Genomic DNA, 15,687 nt, shown 5'->3' with positions numbered 1-15,687 from the left:
CGTGTTAATAAGTAAATGTTGTTCAAATTATGTCGTGTTTTATGTCATTTTCATCAGAAAAATCTCATCAATATGTTAAGAAAAAATTTCGGGATAAAAAAAAGGTAAAATTAAAAAAGTTGGTATTTAAATCGCTTGGTTGCCTCGACTCACGTTTCATCCTTATCTTTTAGGGCGCGAGGCTCGAAAACGTAGTCCCTGACTCTACAAGTGTCAGGTTTAGGTTCCTTGCGGATTGACACTTGTGGAGACATTACTGTAGAGTTCTCAGCTGAACGATGTTGGTCGACCTCTATTTTATATTTTTTGCAAATTTAAACGGTCTCAACTTTTTATCACCGAATAAATAAATAAATAAATAACCTAGCATTGCGAACTCCAAATATGATAACCCTTTCGTGACCGAATTCTCTCTTTTTTATATTTGCGTTTGCAATGGATACTAAATTGATCAATTTTCGTTCAAGTGAAACGTACGAATCCGTCGATAAAATTTTGCACCAAGGAAGACTCCAGAATTACCTACATTTCCATCTTCCTTAACGCGTTATCCCAACTCCGTGCGTCACAGCTCACGTAACTCCTCGTTATCGTCGCGATCAAAAGGAGGGCGAAACGAAGAAAGCTCGGTTACATCCTAATTTCATTATCCTCTCAGTGGCGCGTATCTCGGCGTCTAATTTCCCGGCGGTTGATACCGCGGAGAGCAACGCGGGGAAATTACCACCTTCCATCGTGGTTTACGTACGCATCGGAGGAATTTCCCGTAACAGTATTTATAGTTCCCGAAGTGGAACAGGCGTAACGTAATTCGCGTTATCTGTGGAACGTGACTTGGCTCTCTCGACAGGCGTGGCCGTTGTTTTAACAATAACTCCCGTCACCGCGCCCTGTCGATAGACCCGATAGTTTTGGAATTTCCTGGTAATTTACGAGCGTCCAGCCTGAACTTGGCTCTATCGATGAAAAAAACCGGCGGTGCGGTGGAAACTCGGTTTCGCGAACTATCAATTCTGGATCGTCGCCGATGTTGTCGTTATCGGAAGCCCGATGAAGTTTCGTCGATGCACGAAGAGGGTGGAATTTTCGTTTATTCGTGAAAGTTCCTCAGGAGAATTTTTGAGGGATAAGACAGATCTCGTGAGGGGGATCTAACGAATCGCAGAGTGAATTTGCTAGGCGACTAAGGCGATTTGCTGGATCAGTGAATTTTTCTATGAAAATTGAAGACGAAAAGAAGATCGTAAGCTGTGCTACGAGGTTCCCAGTGACTTCGTGTTAAAATCTTCACCGTAGTACTGTATTTTACGTGTTTGATTTTGTACATTTTTTCAAATTTATTTTATACATTTTACGCGACGAAGTAACAGAATGAAAGGAGGACCTTTCAAGTACAGTTTAATCAGAGTAGAATAGGAAATTTTGAGAGTGCGCAGATTGGTAAAGTTTCACAGATCCCAGTGATCTAATGAATTAAAGTTAGCAACAATGGAATGACAATGACGTGAAAAATTTAGTACCGGAGATCCCTGGGTCGTAAATCTCCGTAACTCGAGTCACGGAACGTTCGAAAATTGTGAGAATTACCTGAGCGTATGAAACGATAATGCGTTCATTGTGCAAATTGCTGTGATTTTCCAGGAAGAATGGTAGAGAAGTAAACGTGACCCTCGGCAAGATTTCCTTCTGAAGGAGGTACTCGTAAGTCGTTTAGAGAATTCGACCATTTTTAGCATTTACCGTGGCTCCAAGGGAAGAGATTTACTCCGAAGATTTCGAAGCTGTTCCCTGAATTATTTCGATGCTCGAGAGAGAGAGAGAGATGGAATAGAGGATCCGTCGGTTGATCGAAGCCGGGGCGAAAGAAACGCCGGATACCGGGTGAATGTTTAATGCGTGAAAGGAAGGCCTGGCACGTACCTTCCTCGTCCAACAGGATGTTGTCGGGCTTTATGTCACGATGAACGATTTTGTGACTCTGCAAATAATCGAGAGCCAGAGCAATCTCCGCCACGAACAGTATCACACTCTCCTCCGTGAACATTACTTCCTGTTGAATGTGGTACCTGAGATCGCCGCCGAGCAGCAGGTCAGAAACCATGAATAGATCCTCCTCGTCTGAAATGAACGAAACATTTTTACCCAGGTGAAGAATTCATTTTCACGAACTTATGCAAAATAGATCCAACAAAGGAGCGTTCTGAAGTGATAATCACCGATATTGATGAAACTTTGGTATATAATAGTTCTCGAAGAAATATTTCACACGTATCTTTTTTTTATCGTCAATCCAAGGAGTGAAAATCGCCCTCGAAGATGAGAATACCTAATAAAGTTTATTATTTCGGATTTTCCAAATTTGTTACTGAAAAATACACAATTCGTCAATTTACACTATTTTCCTATCTCCGATAGTTTTCTGTAGATATTAGAGTAAACATGCCTACCACCTCCATCTTCGCCGATTCTCCGAACTATATACCAAAGTTTCATCAATACCGGTGATTATCACTCCGAGGCGTTCCCTCGCAAGGAAGAAACAAAAAAAGGAGAAAAGGTATTTAACCGTCGGCAAAAACGAAAGAAAAAAATGCATCCAGGAATAAACGCTCCTCGAACACGCTTCCCGTCACCGTTCAATCTCGTTAATCACGCGAGAGAACGGCGCGAGGGAGAAACGAGTGAGGAAAACGGTGCCTGCAAACCAGCTAAGAAAGATCGTCGATCGAGTTAGTCCACCTAATGCCCTTAACGGCGTTCGCCATGGAAAATCGATAATGACTAGAGGGGTGGAGGGATTGCCGGTGGAGGAGACGCGGTAATCTTGTTCCGCGGAATTCGAGGAGCAGGCACCGATCGGCTTACCTTGGAAGCTGAACCACAGATTCACCAAACACGGGTGTTCCAGCTGCGAGAGGATCTCCACTTCACGCGCCACGTTCTTCAACGCCCCTCTTACGGCACACTCGCCCTTGTGGACGTACTTCATCGCGTACATGTTCCCGGCACGGTCCCGCTTCTGCACTATGCACACCTATTAAGAAATAATTAATTGCTCGTTAACGGATCAACGGTGAATTATGGAGGCCGCCCGTGGCCGCTGTGTGTTGCTCGACAATGTGCCACGTGTGTAGGGGTGGTTTCTAGAGGTCTCGCTTTCTCTTTTCAGTATATTTCTATTACACCTTCTGTGTACAGTTGAATTTGGGTGGTTTTTAATATAGCGGGTAGAGTTGTGCGAAAGGGAAGATCGATGGAGTGAATTCCGTCGGGAGAGATTGTGGTGAAATTTCATATTATTATCGAGCGACCGAATTTTAATTGAAGTAGGGATACGGTAGTGTACATATTATATTCGTCTATTGGAATACGCGTGAATTGGAGAGGTCTAATGTCGGTGTACAGGGATATTGACATAGGTAATTATAGTTGGAGCCAAATGTGTTGGCCGGTCATGGCCACTTCTACTCCGTCGCTTTTTCTGTGCGATCTACTGAGATACCGAAATGATTAACTCTGCTCTTTGAAATTCTTCCGACTTTAGTGTCAAGGTACGTGATTGGTGCTTAATTATTCATGAATATTTAATTTGGCGGAGTTAGTCACTTTGGCTTCTGAGTGGCTCATATACGTATGCATAGAATTGTCACTATAGGCACAGAAGCGTATCTATTTTTGTCACGTGATCTTTGTCTTACTTACAGGGGTAATATGCTCTCTTCGTCTCGATTGTCTCTTTTTTGGCAGTATGCCCTTTCTGTACTACATTTCATAAGGGCACGAGAGGTGTAGTTTAAAGACGGAAGAGAAAGTTTCCATAGAGCGAACGATGAGAGTGGAACCGAAAAGCGACGGAGGAGAAGTGACCTTGACCGGCCGATACATTTGGCTCAGACTATAGCCGTATATTGAGAGCACGGATTGCTAACTCCCTGATACATCTTGCACGTGTCTCTTTAGTACAAGTTCAAAATCACGACCTCTATCGAAGTCTGTAGTTATCTCTTACGAAAGGATGGACATTTTCGAGAACAGGGTTTCGTTTTTTTTTTATTTTTTTGCGGAGAAAGATCGAACGTTAACGAGCAATGGAAGAAAGTTTCGTTGTACGAAGATTTTCGGTGCATTTAGTTCAGACATCGATTGAGAATGAATTATGGGGGAGGGCTTTGGTCTGCAATGGTAATTAGTCGTGCTTCGGTGAAATAAAGTTAGAGACCCGTTATTGATGAGCGAAAGGAAGGGAGGAGGAGGAGGTTACAACGTGAAAAAACGTTTACGAGTACAACGCAACTGGGGTGGAAAGTTTCGAGTTGGAATTTGGGTCGATGGTGAAGAGGGTTCCTGTTGACAGAGGTAACGTAACCTGTTGTTCCGAAACCAGGTGTAATTAATCTTCGTATTTTTGTTCGAATTTACACAATTTTGAAAAGTTACATTTTCTAGCTTTCAATTTGGAAATTTCCATTTGCACACAATCCCACTGATCGTATTACGGAGCTTCGATTAATATCAGCTCGATAACCGATCCAGATCAGTTGTGGAAGTATTAATATTCCAGGTATTACGTTCGAATTAATTCGATTATCAATGGACATTCTTTTGAAAATTAGAAAATTTACGATCTTCGATAAAACCTTCTTCGTCTCGTTGAAAAATGAAATGTAAAGAAAAGTTTCCATCACGTACCTTTCCGAAACTTCCTTTTCCAATGGCGCGTAGAATTTGAAAGTGATCGAAGTTCACTGGAACGATAAACAAACGACAGTTGTATTAGTAACAAAATATCATGTGTTGTAGAAACGGAGAATGTTCTTTGAAAATTCGCTACGGCTGGTGAATAGAGAGAACAATCGAAGTACTTTTTAACAGTGTGGATCGGTTCACAGAAGCCGCGATGTCCTGTACAAAGGATCAATTAAGTGAAAACTGGCGCACAGGCGCGTGCACCGGAACTCACGGCGCGGCGGTTGTGTAAACCAGCCGTGGTACAGTGGCTGGAGGTTTATCGGCAGCCGTATAGCCACCTCTTAAAATCGTATCGGCGTATCCTGTCATCCGTCGTTTCACCGACGTTAAATCTACGGCGAGGACGCGAAATTTTGGACCGATTCCAACCTCTTCTCTGATATAGGTACACATGGCCTGTGAACGATCCCGCATTTCGATCACGAACACCTGACGCAACAGACGTAATTAACGTGTCGCTGCTGTCAAGAAGATGACTTCCTTGATTTCCTAACTAGGTGTATAGACATCTTTGGATATTGGCTTTTAGGGTGTTTCCAACACTTTGACTGGCGTATCCTGCTCCTGGCCAATTTCCACGTACGCCTGTTTGAAGTTTGAGTGGGAATATTTGCATTTGAAAATTTGAATATTTGAGAGTTTGAAAATTTGAAAATTTGAAAGTTTGAAATATTGAAAATTTGAATATTTGAAAGGCTGAAATATTGGAAATTTGAATATTTGAAAGGCTGAAATATTGAAAATTTGAACCTTTGAAATATTGAAAATTTGAAAGTTTGAAATATTGAAAATTTAAATTTGAAAAATAGAAACTCTCGCATTTAAGCTTCAATTTGAATTCCACGTTTACCTTTCGCGAGCTCTGTAAAATATGAGGTTCCGTGAATATTTACAAATCCCTCAGGAAGCTAAATTACACAACCCTCGCATTAAGCCAGGCTTTTTAAATTTGATCAACTCAAGCAGGAACGGAGTCGCGTCTTTTCCATGAAAATTATTTGTTTTTCGGCGACCTGTGCAAGAAAACGCGGTTGCTCTACATTCCGTATTTGCGAAACAATCGGCTGGCTTTTGTTCATTGTGACGAAGCATCTTCGTGGACATGGTGTAACAATTATGAAGATTAAACTCGAGGAAGGAGGTGTTCTTGATAACCTAGATACCTACTTGTAACACGTAACGAGATGGTTCCCTACCGAGGTTCACTTTAATCGAACCAATAATCAATTCCACGATCTTTATAAAACGAATATGCTAATATTAACCCCTCGATACCTATTTTCACTGAAATCGTTTATTATTTATACATTGTAAAAACTAACATAAGTATTTATCTTTAACCCTCTGCACTCCTTTGCACTTTTTTCACTTCCCACTTTTGCAGTGAAACATTCGAAAATCCAACATTGGAAAGAAAAAATTCGAAATCTTGATGAAATTGTTTCCCTTAATTTCTTCCGTTAACTCACTTTATTTCAATACGAATGAGATTCGAACGAAGCTATAATATATACTACAAATGTCGCCATACTGGCGCCAGTGAAGTGCAAAGGATTCAATTTCGAAATATCAACTACTCCTAGAAAAGAACGGGCATTCTAAGTGATAAAAATCGGTCGTTTCTCAGCCGCTAAAAGACCACCCAAGGATTAAACAAGAATGAAACAAGAGTTACTTAAAAATAAGCAAATATTAACGCTGAATCGGCAGAAAACTGCCTTACCTTCTTCTCCTGGAGTAGGCTCGCTCCTCGTCGACTGGTTGACACCCATTTTTGCCCCTCAATGGATCTCGATACGTGACGCGAGTGGCGGTGGCCGTTGTAACGTGTAGCCAAGTACTTGGATGGTCGAGATGATGAAAGACAGCCACTCGGAATTCTCATGCTTCCACCCACTCATGGCTCGGTTATTCATTCGATCGAATATCTCCTTTCTTCCATCGGCGACTTCGTCCTTGCTTCCTCCTACTCCTTCTCTATCGTCTCGTTGCCCCTTAATCTTGTTTCTTTCTCTTCATATTCTCCCCCTATGTTATTAGATCTCTACCCGAAGGTCACTTCTTTCTGTCACGTCACCTTGTTTCTTCCACCCGAATCAACCCCTTTTTCACCCTACCGCTACTAGAACCTGTTTACTTTTTTCTCCACAACGTGCATATACACACGCAAGATCGTCGGTTATCCTCGGTTTGCACCTCTCAGACTCGCAGTTTCTTTCATTTCCTTAAGCTCAGACATGTCTACGGAAGCGTGCCGTTGGTTGCTCTCGCCTTCGCCCTCTCTCTCTCTATCAAAGCCACATTTCAATTTATTCTCCACTTTTCCTATTTCTTTCTCTCTGCGCGTCGAGCTTGCCTTTTTGTCCAATTCCCTCCAGTTTAGGCACCTTTCGCGGAAACTTCTCCACAGCGCCCTCAATCTTCAAGCACTTCTTCCGCTACTCTGCTTTCTCCCTCTTTCCTCTGTCGCTACTTTCAACCCTCTTCCACACGTAACGTATATATATATATCTTAGGACTCTTTTGTTTCCACCGAACTTCCTCGGACAATTTCAAACATTCAACGTACATATATTCTCCGTGGTGTGGTCGCAGGTATCCAAAGGTGAAATCTTCGGTGAAATATTCGATTGTTACCTGGCGGGTTTTGATCGATGCGCAGATATACCACGGCAGTTCTGGCCGTCGCGTTAATTACCGTCACGCCGATTCGCGCATTAATTAACGCCGGCCTCGCGCTAATTCGTGGAATAACATGCAACGATGGCCGCGGTGGCGACGGGAGTCGATTCACGCCTGTCTGTTTGCTTGCGCTCTTCTCAGCCTGCGAAACCAGAGTGGAAAATTCATCCGCGGCCGGAAAGATTCTACGTAATCGGTCGGGTAATCGTCAATTTGTGGGCTCACGGGCTGGAAATCGTGATTTCATTGGTTTTTGCCAGGGTAGAGGTGGGCGTGCACCGCCGCGAAGGCTGCATAAAATGGGAAATCAGGGGAATTACGAGCCGAGAACGTTCGGCTGGTAGTCGAATGGTAATTTTTCATAACTCGGAAATAAAGTGTGCGCGTGCGGAAATGCGGGAGAATAGGGCTGGCTCGATTGAAGGAACAATGGCAAAGGGGCGGGAAAAGCGGGGGAGAGCGGAGAATTTTTCGGGAAAAATTGTATTCGCCAGCTTTGACCGGTAAACGGAGCGAGAACCGTCGGGGAGGTTGCCTTTTCAGAGAAACTTTTTCCACGAATAAAAGCCATGCGAAATCTTGTAATACTGAAAAAGATTCTTGGAACAATAAAAGACTTTCCGCTTCTTTACAGCGGCATGAATAAGTACTCGCTCTTTTCGAAATCCTATTAATTAGCGTCAATTTTCTCTTGGTATTATGCGACAGAACTTTTCAAGAATGGCGATTATCTTGAGGTTTTCATGTGAATACCTTGCTTATACATCGCGGTTTTTCCCCACGATTTTTCAGTGTAACAGAAATTGAAGCATCGTTAAACGCGATTTTATTCGATTGAATTGATCCAGGGAAAAAAATAGTCGGATGTAATTCGTGTATACGTTCAATTCCCGTTTCGACGGTTACCATTTTTTTCTGGTTTTTTCGTTTCTGTTGCTGCGGGAGCAACCGTGTTCTGTCCTTTTTAAAGAATACTTTTGACAATTTACCAGGAGAGTTGTATTCCCTTTTCGTTGCTATTTCGAACATTTTTCTTTTATCCGATCCGAAAGAATGGTACTCGATGCACCTTCGAGGGTATTTCGATTCATTTTTCCTTCGGAACAGTCACGATCGACGCTAATTCTCCTTCAAGTACGAAGCAAGAGCTTTCTCCGTCGCTAATCCGACCGAAGGACCATAGAACGGGAATGTTCGCGGTAATTACGCCGATGCGATTGTTTCCCTAGGGACAGCCGAGCGAGATCCACTTTGGCCGATTGAAATTTTCGGTAATTGGCTAGTTTCGCGCCAGCTTACTTTTATTTCGTTCACCAATACGTCCTTTCCACCCTACTTTTCCACTTCGAAATTCAATTTACTCCGGCGATTTTCACCGGAACCAAGGTAAACACGTTGTATCTAGAGAAAGTAACGCGAGCTCGTCTCGATCATCGACGTTTAATCGATGGATGATCGATGGAATCGATGTAGCGGGGTTCGAAAATTGGTCAGGTGTCAAAGTATACGTAATCCAAGAGTCGAGACGGTGGTTTGAGGAAGATTAGTTGCAGTAGATTTAAACAATTTGCCTGAGATTTAATATTTAACGATTGCAGGTTGATTTTTATCAATACGATAATTATTATTGAGTTGGAATGGAAGGAGGCTTAATACTTTATAGTTTTAATGAAAGATTGTAAGCAGAAATTTTTAACATCAATGCACAAGGTTCTACATCAATAATTTATCACTCCGTTTAGCATATCTAGTGTCACTTCAGCACAAGCTAACCTAACCTCGATGCATTCTAATTTTCACGACACCCTGTGTGGCAGGAACCAACGACATCCACTTTTTTTTATAGATATCCCTAAAGAAAATATTTAAAGAGACTTTGTTTAACCTTAAATTTATCTGAGTGTGTACTACTCTTACGTGTATTTAAAAATATACAATTCTGTGTAAAAAAAGATGGCGATAACCTCAAAACGTGCTTGGAATCTTCACTTACAAAAAATTAAATTACATCGAAAAGTGCGCCCCTTAAAATATTCCAATTCTTTACAAAATAATTTTGGCAATATTCAATTGTCACGCTTTAAATGTCTCACCAAGTATAACCTAAAAAACCAAGTTGGTAACTTAACCTAAAAAACTTTCCTCTTAATTTTTCTTGATAATTTACGAACTGAAACGTGTACCTACATATGAAGGGCACAAATAGCTCTCAAAAATTCGTAATTCATACGTGTGAATGCTTCAAACGCCTCACCCAGTATATCCCAAAGAACCAAGTCGCGAACTTAACCTATAAAATTTTCTTCTCAATTTTTCGCGATAATTTGCAAGAAGATCCCTAAAACCTCGTGACCTATCGATTATATACATCGATTCCATCAACTATACGTCGCAAGTGTACGATCGGAACCGCGGTTCCGTCATTACGACGCTCCGATTCTTTCGCGACGATGTTTGCCCGCGTTCCCCGAGGGCTCGTGTTTATTGTTCCGGCGAACGAGGATTTATCGAGCGCTGTATATTACGAGGCTGGCTCTATCGACACGTAACGCGCGTACACTTTATCCCTCCACCCTTGTTTTCCCTTTTCTTCTTCTCACGGCGAGATGTGTTTCGGCGAGAGACGGTAATAAAACGGGAATCGATGGAACGGGGACAAAAGGAAGGCGTTATGATTTCTTTTTCGTCAATTCTTCTCTCACACCGTCCTTCCATCCGCTGATCTTGGATTTCTTCCACGAGATATTAAAGGATCCCCTTTATTCCACGCGCTGTTCTATATACGCGAACATTGAGACGTTACGTGTGCTAGCACCGCGAGAGAACGTCTACGACGGAATTCTGGAAATATGAGCTTAGGAGAGTGTAAGGGGGAGTTGCTTGTGTATCTTGTTAATATTGGGTTCTTTTATTGTCTAATATGGACGAAATGGAGCGGTTTTTGGTGGTAGTTTGTGTTATAAATCGCTGCTAATTAGGGAATATATCTTGAGTACGGCGAATGTATAGTCGATGGAAGAAATATAGCGAGGTTGTAAAATCTGTGAAATGTCGAAGTTTACTTGTTCAAACATATTATTAAATGAATTGACAGAAACTTGAGAAGATCGGGGCCAGAAATCTTGGTAAAAATGTGAATAGGATATTAAGGGAGAAAAATGGGGATGAAAGTATAGTTGGAGGAAGAAATATAGCGAGGTCGTAAGATTTAGGCGTCAAAGTTTATGTTCGAGCATATTGACAAGGGAGTCGATGGAAATTTGAGAAGATCGGGGCCAGAAATCTTGGTAAAAATGTGAAGATGAAATTAAAGGAGAAAAATGGGGACGAAAGTATAGTCGGAGGAAGAAATATAGCGAGGTTGTAAGATTTAGGCGTCAAAGTTTATGTTCGAGCATATTGACAAGGGAGTCGATGGAAATTTGAGAAGATCGGGCCCAGAAATCTCAGTAAAAATGTGAAGATGAAATCAAAGGAGAAAAATGGGGATGAAAGTATAGTCGGAGGAAGAAATATAGCAAGGTCGTAAGATTTAGGCGTCAAAGTTTATGTTCGAGCATATTGACAAGGGAGTCGATGGAAATTTGAGAAGATCGGGCCCAGAAATCTCAGTAAAAATGTGAAGATGAAATCAAAGGAAAAAAATGGGGATGAAAGTATAGTCGGAGGAAGAAATATAGCGAGATCCTAAGATTTAGGCGTCAAAGTTTATGTTCGAGCATATTGACAAGGGAGTCGATGGAAATTTGAGAAGATCGGGCCCAGAAATCTCAGTAAAAATGTGAAGATGAAATTAAAGGAAAAAAATGGGGACGAAAGTATAGTCGGAGGAAGAAATATAGCGAGGTCGTAAGATTTAGGCGTGAAAATTTACATGTTTAAACATATTAAGAAGCGAATCGACAGAAATTTGGAAAGATAAGGACTTCAAACTTTATTTAAGGCTTCATGAACTATGTCTTATCTTTGATTCTGTTGTAATCTAAGAATAAAAAATTCTGCATTCGATTCTGTCAAATTTTTGCAACCTCCCAATATTTCTCTTTAATTCTACACGAACAGAAAAAGAACCTCAACGCAGTTTCTCTCAATCCTCAATGAAAATACTAGCAAAAAAAATGATCAAAGTGTGAAGAATTCAATATTTCCCTCGAATATCACCTTCATTTCGTATCTCTCGTAAAACCTAAAACTCTCCCTTGGCAAAGAACGCGTTAAATCGTCTCTTAAATATGAAAATATTTTCACGATTGGTCCATTTACTACGTAATAACAACACACCTATAAATACACATACATATATCCGAAAATACGAGCAAATATTTTTCCCCGTACATGGTTAACTATTAAAACGTTTGACAGCTCTCTACCCAACGTGAAATCGTTCGAACAATATATTTTCCCCTCGTGCGTGCCATTCGATATTTAATTCAACAAAGCCCCTGTGTATTTACCCCGAAAAACTGCGCTGCTCCCTCGAATCGATCGTTCGCCGTTATTTCTGGCGAAAGGATTATAAAGAGTGTGCGACGAAATGTCTGCCACCTTTGGCTCGATAATTTCCAAGACTCTGAGAAACGTAAATAGCAGCTGTCAATTCTTACCGATCGTTCTAGTTCTCTTCTTTCACCCTCCCCTTTTCATTTTTTACTACCACACGTAATTTTCCTCCCACCCTATTCGCGAACTATCGAAATTCGACTTTTCATCCAGGCGTCGAACAGTGATGTACATATATATATATATCGTTCCATTGTTTAATTAGACTTCACTTCGTTGTTTACAGTTCACCAGCGAACGCAGCCGGTGGTTACGGTTCGACGGTGTTTCGTAATTAACGAGACACGCTCGTTTGATTGGAGACTGTTGACAATTAACAAACAACGTTCCCTGATTTCTCCGTTGCAAAAACGCCGGCCTGGTAATCTTCCCTGAATGATTTAAACGGTGGCTGGTGGAAATTTGAAAGAAGATCCTTTTCAAACACGGTCCTCTCTCGTTCAACCTGTCTTAACCCATTCGCTCAGCCGCGCTTCTTCTCGCATAATGTCCTCGTTGTGAATGGAACGACTCGTTGACATACTCGGTGCTTACTATGCACCATTGCGTTTTCGGTTTTGTGAATTTTCCGACCAAGTTCGTTATTGCAATTAAGGCCGTTGATGGAGAAAGGACGCATAGGCTTGTGAATGCTTTAATTGTGAGCAATCACGAATAAGTGTAATACTTTGAAATGGCATTTTGGCGTGTGTGCCCTTTTTCCATAGAAATGCCTCGATTATTTCTTTCTCTCTTTTTGAAAATTATGTACATACAGGGTGTACTATAGTATGTGGGCGTAATTTTAGAACTAGATTCAGCATACAAAAATAATAAAAAATGTTTGCTCTATTTGACATTGTTTCCAAGCTACCTGTCCACGTGAAACTTGTCACAGGTGATCACCTTCTACTCGGACACAAGGCTCTAAACGTCTTATCATTGACCTTCTGACCCGTTCGTAATAGCCAGCAAGGCCGTGCGTGTATTATTAAGCGTTGCTTATAAACAATTGAGCGAAGAGCTGAATTTATCAAAACAACCACCGGAATAGAGAAACTCCTGCAAAATAAGGTCAGATAGAGCGAACTTTCTCTATTACTTTTGCATGCTGAATCCATCACCCAAGTTACGCCTCTACGTATTACGCTATAATCGATGAAAGAAATATAGCGAGGACGTAAATTAGAGCGTCGAGTAGTAACACAGTCTGGTGTATAAAAATTTGAGTGAAAAGCTCAGAGTTACGTTTATATCCTGCGAAAAAATTGAAACTTTCCATTCGGTAGTTACCTACCAAAAAATTCCCAAAGTATAACCTATTTTTGGAAGCTTCAGGGTGCTGAATCGCCCCAATGAACGGGATAAAGATAGTGTATCGGTGTGTTGGAAGCGGAGGATCGTTACGGCAGCTAATGGAGTTCCAAATATTGAATTTACAGATACGACTACGGATAACGCGAAATGTCTCGGTGTATTGAAAAGTAACTTGAAAATTCGCAAATGTCCATTCTACATTACTCTCAGCACGATCTCAGAAACGTTCAGAGTACGCTGTACAATGTCCTCGCGACTTAATTTAAATCCGATTGGGGATATCGCGAAGAAAGGGACGTTCGAACAGAAGTCTCGAACGAGCCGCGCGTCGCCGGAAGTGAGAAGCTGGCCAACACCGTTCTCCTCGTTGTATTCCGCGTGAAAACCCTGCTCAGGGCAGAAAAGCGACAGAAAAACGACCGTGTTTTTGACCCCGTTGCTTTTCACGTTTTCACTGAGAAGCTGGAAAGAGAACGATCTCATCTTGTATCGCGTTTCTGGCGTATTTCGAGGACTTCCTCCCTTTCTTCCTCCAGAAAAATAGGCAGATAAACGTGGAGACACTGTAACCCGGAAGGAAGAGACCGAATAGAGAGCCAAGTTTTATTTTCTGTTCGTCTTGCGAGTCAACACCTTCGAGCGACTGCCGTTTCCGGTTCTCCGAGCATCATTCTCTTCGGAGTTACTTGTCTCTCCTGCGTTTCGTATTTACAGTTGGAAAAACGTTCGGTTTCTCGTCGATTCCAGGGTATTACCATTTTACCGAGAACCAATTCTGTATAATATATCGCCTTTTTACAATTCCGAGCTGGAATTTTCGAATTATCAACGTGCATCGTTATTCACGTTACCCTTCCGAATGTCGCCAGCGATTTTTTGGTATTATCGCCGGGTAATTAACGCGTCTCTATCTCCTTACTATTCTAATTAACTCTCAGAATCTCTTCTTCGTCGAGAAACGTTCCTGCAGAACGTTACGTGCAACGTATTGTAACGGTGATTTATCGACGGTATACGAGCTTTTCACTTGGATTTTCGTTGTTTTTCGAATGAGAACGTGTAAAAATGTCGTCGTCGATTTTTATTCCTCTCGCGAGTGAAACGCGTGTAGTATGTTTGAAGTTCACGTTCTATCGCCATTAACGCGGCTATTCACGTTCTCCCCTCCTCCTCCGTTCAAAACCAATATTAAAATCTCCGCTCATACATACATTCTTCTCTTCTACTCTCGTTTTCTCCTCTTTCTCGCCCCGTTTCTCGTTTCACCGCGCGATACGACATGGAACACAAGAGGCTCTTCAACGTTCACGCTCGTTTTATTCGCGGAAAAAATACCTGCTCCACGCGAAGTGTACAGTGTGGCGCCGGGAGAGTCACGTTGCCGGTAATATTCTTTCCCTCCCTCGTTTATTACGTTACACCGGTCTGGGTTTTGTACAGCGCGGTGTAATATTCGAGTGATAACGCGGCGATAACGCTGTGCAATATTACAATGCACGGGTTAACGAGTGTGCACCGGAACGGTGCACAATTATTTCCTACGCGAGTGTAACGCTATGCTAATGTTGTGCAAGTTTTTGCCTAGATCGATCAACAAGCTTGCTCTCGCGGAGATTCATTTCACGCGGCGATCGATCGTTTCGCCGAATGAACCGCGGTTCGATGAACGCGAATTTAAGGAGGACAATTGCAGGGAAATAGAATGCAGCAATTTTTTCCGGTAATCTTCACCGAGGAGAATTGAGAAATTGTAGAGAAGAAGTGAATGTAAATTCAATTAAGAGACAGGGATTTTCATGCAACGTGAAATGGTCGAATCTTCAGCTCTAAGTGAACTTTTTAAACTTACTTCGTTATCGAAGACGTTCAGCGGCGGCCGATTCTTAACTTTAGACTTTCGAGAACTGACTTCGCTTAACCAGTTCGATTGAACGTGACACTACCGGGAGAAACGGTCGCAACCCCTTTCATTCTATCAGATACATCGGTAAACTCCACAGAACGCTGTGCAATATCCACTCACGTTCACCAGAAATCGAGTCGAACGATCCACTGGCGTTTCGCGGAAGAAACGCGCTCCTCGCGTAGGAGAGAAGCAGGGAGGATCGAGGCGAAACGGAAGTGCAATGTCAACAGTTGGCGCGCACAAGAGGAAGGATCTCTTCGATCGTTTCGATTCACCTTCGTAGATACGAGAGAAGATCGCGGCTGTTCTTTTTCTTTCTCTCCATACTTCCGTTCGGTGTCGGAGAATTTTCAGAGCGAGGGGAAAATCGAGGAAAGTGTAGAAAATTGAAGTTACGATCGGCGACGGAAACGCGACGGGGAAGAATTGCGCGGATGGTTGGAGAGTGTGGTCGCGGTCGCGGTCGCCGCACGAGTGTCGACGTTCCTCGACGG

At 42.1% G+C, this 15,687-nt stretch overlaps 1 protein-coding gene across 1 annotated transcript in view; it reads right to left on the bottom strand.

Moving 5' to 3' along the window:
* Positions 1-6,588, bottom strand: part of LOC108579967 (serine/threonine-protein kinase 32A) — a 21,703-nt gene extending 15,115 nt beyond the window's left edge. Inside the window, exons 1-4 of the mRNA XM_017943609.1 lie at positions 6,473-6,588; positions 4,690-4,745; positions 2,866-3,034; positions 1,921-2,118 (exon numbers count right to left, since the gene is read on the bottom strand). Coding sequence (XP_017799098.1) covers positions 1,921-2,118; positions 2,866-3,034; positions 4,690-4,745; positions 6,473-6,521 — 472 coding nt within the window. The 5' untranslated portion in view covers positions 6,522-6,588. The remainder of the gene's footprint in view (positions 1-1,920; positions 2,119-2,865; positions 3,035-4,689; positions 4,746-6,472) is intronic.
* Between the last annotated feature and the right edge of the window lie 9,099 nt (positions 6,589-15,687).

Source organism: Habropoda laboriosa, unplaced genomic scaffold (genome assembly GCF_001263275.1).
Source record: "Habropoda laboriosa isolate 0110345459 unplaced genomic scaffold, ASM126327v1 scaffold2, whole genome shotgun sequence".
Taxonomy (NCBI): Eukaryota; Metazoa; Arthropoda; class Insecta; order Hymenoptera; family Apidae; genus Habropoda; species Habropoda laboriosa.
This window is presented reverse-complemented; position numbering and strand designations above follow the sequence as displayed.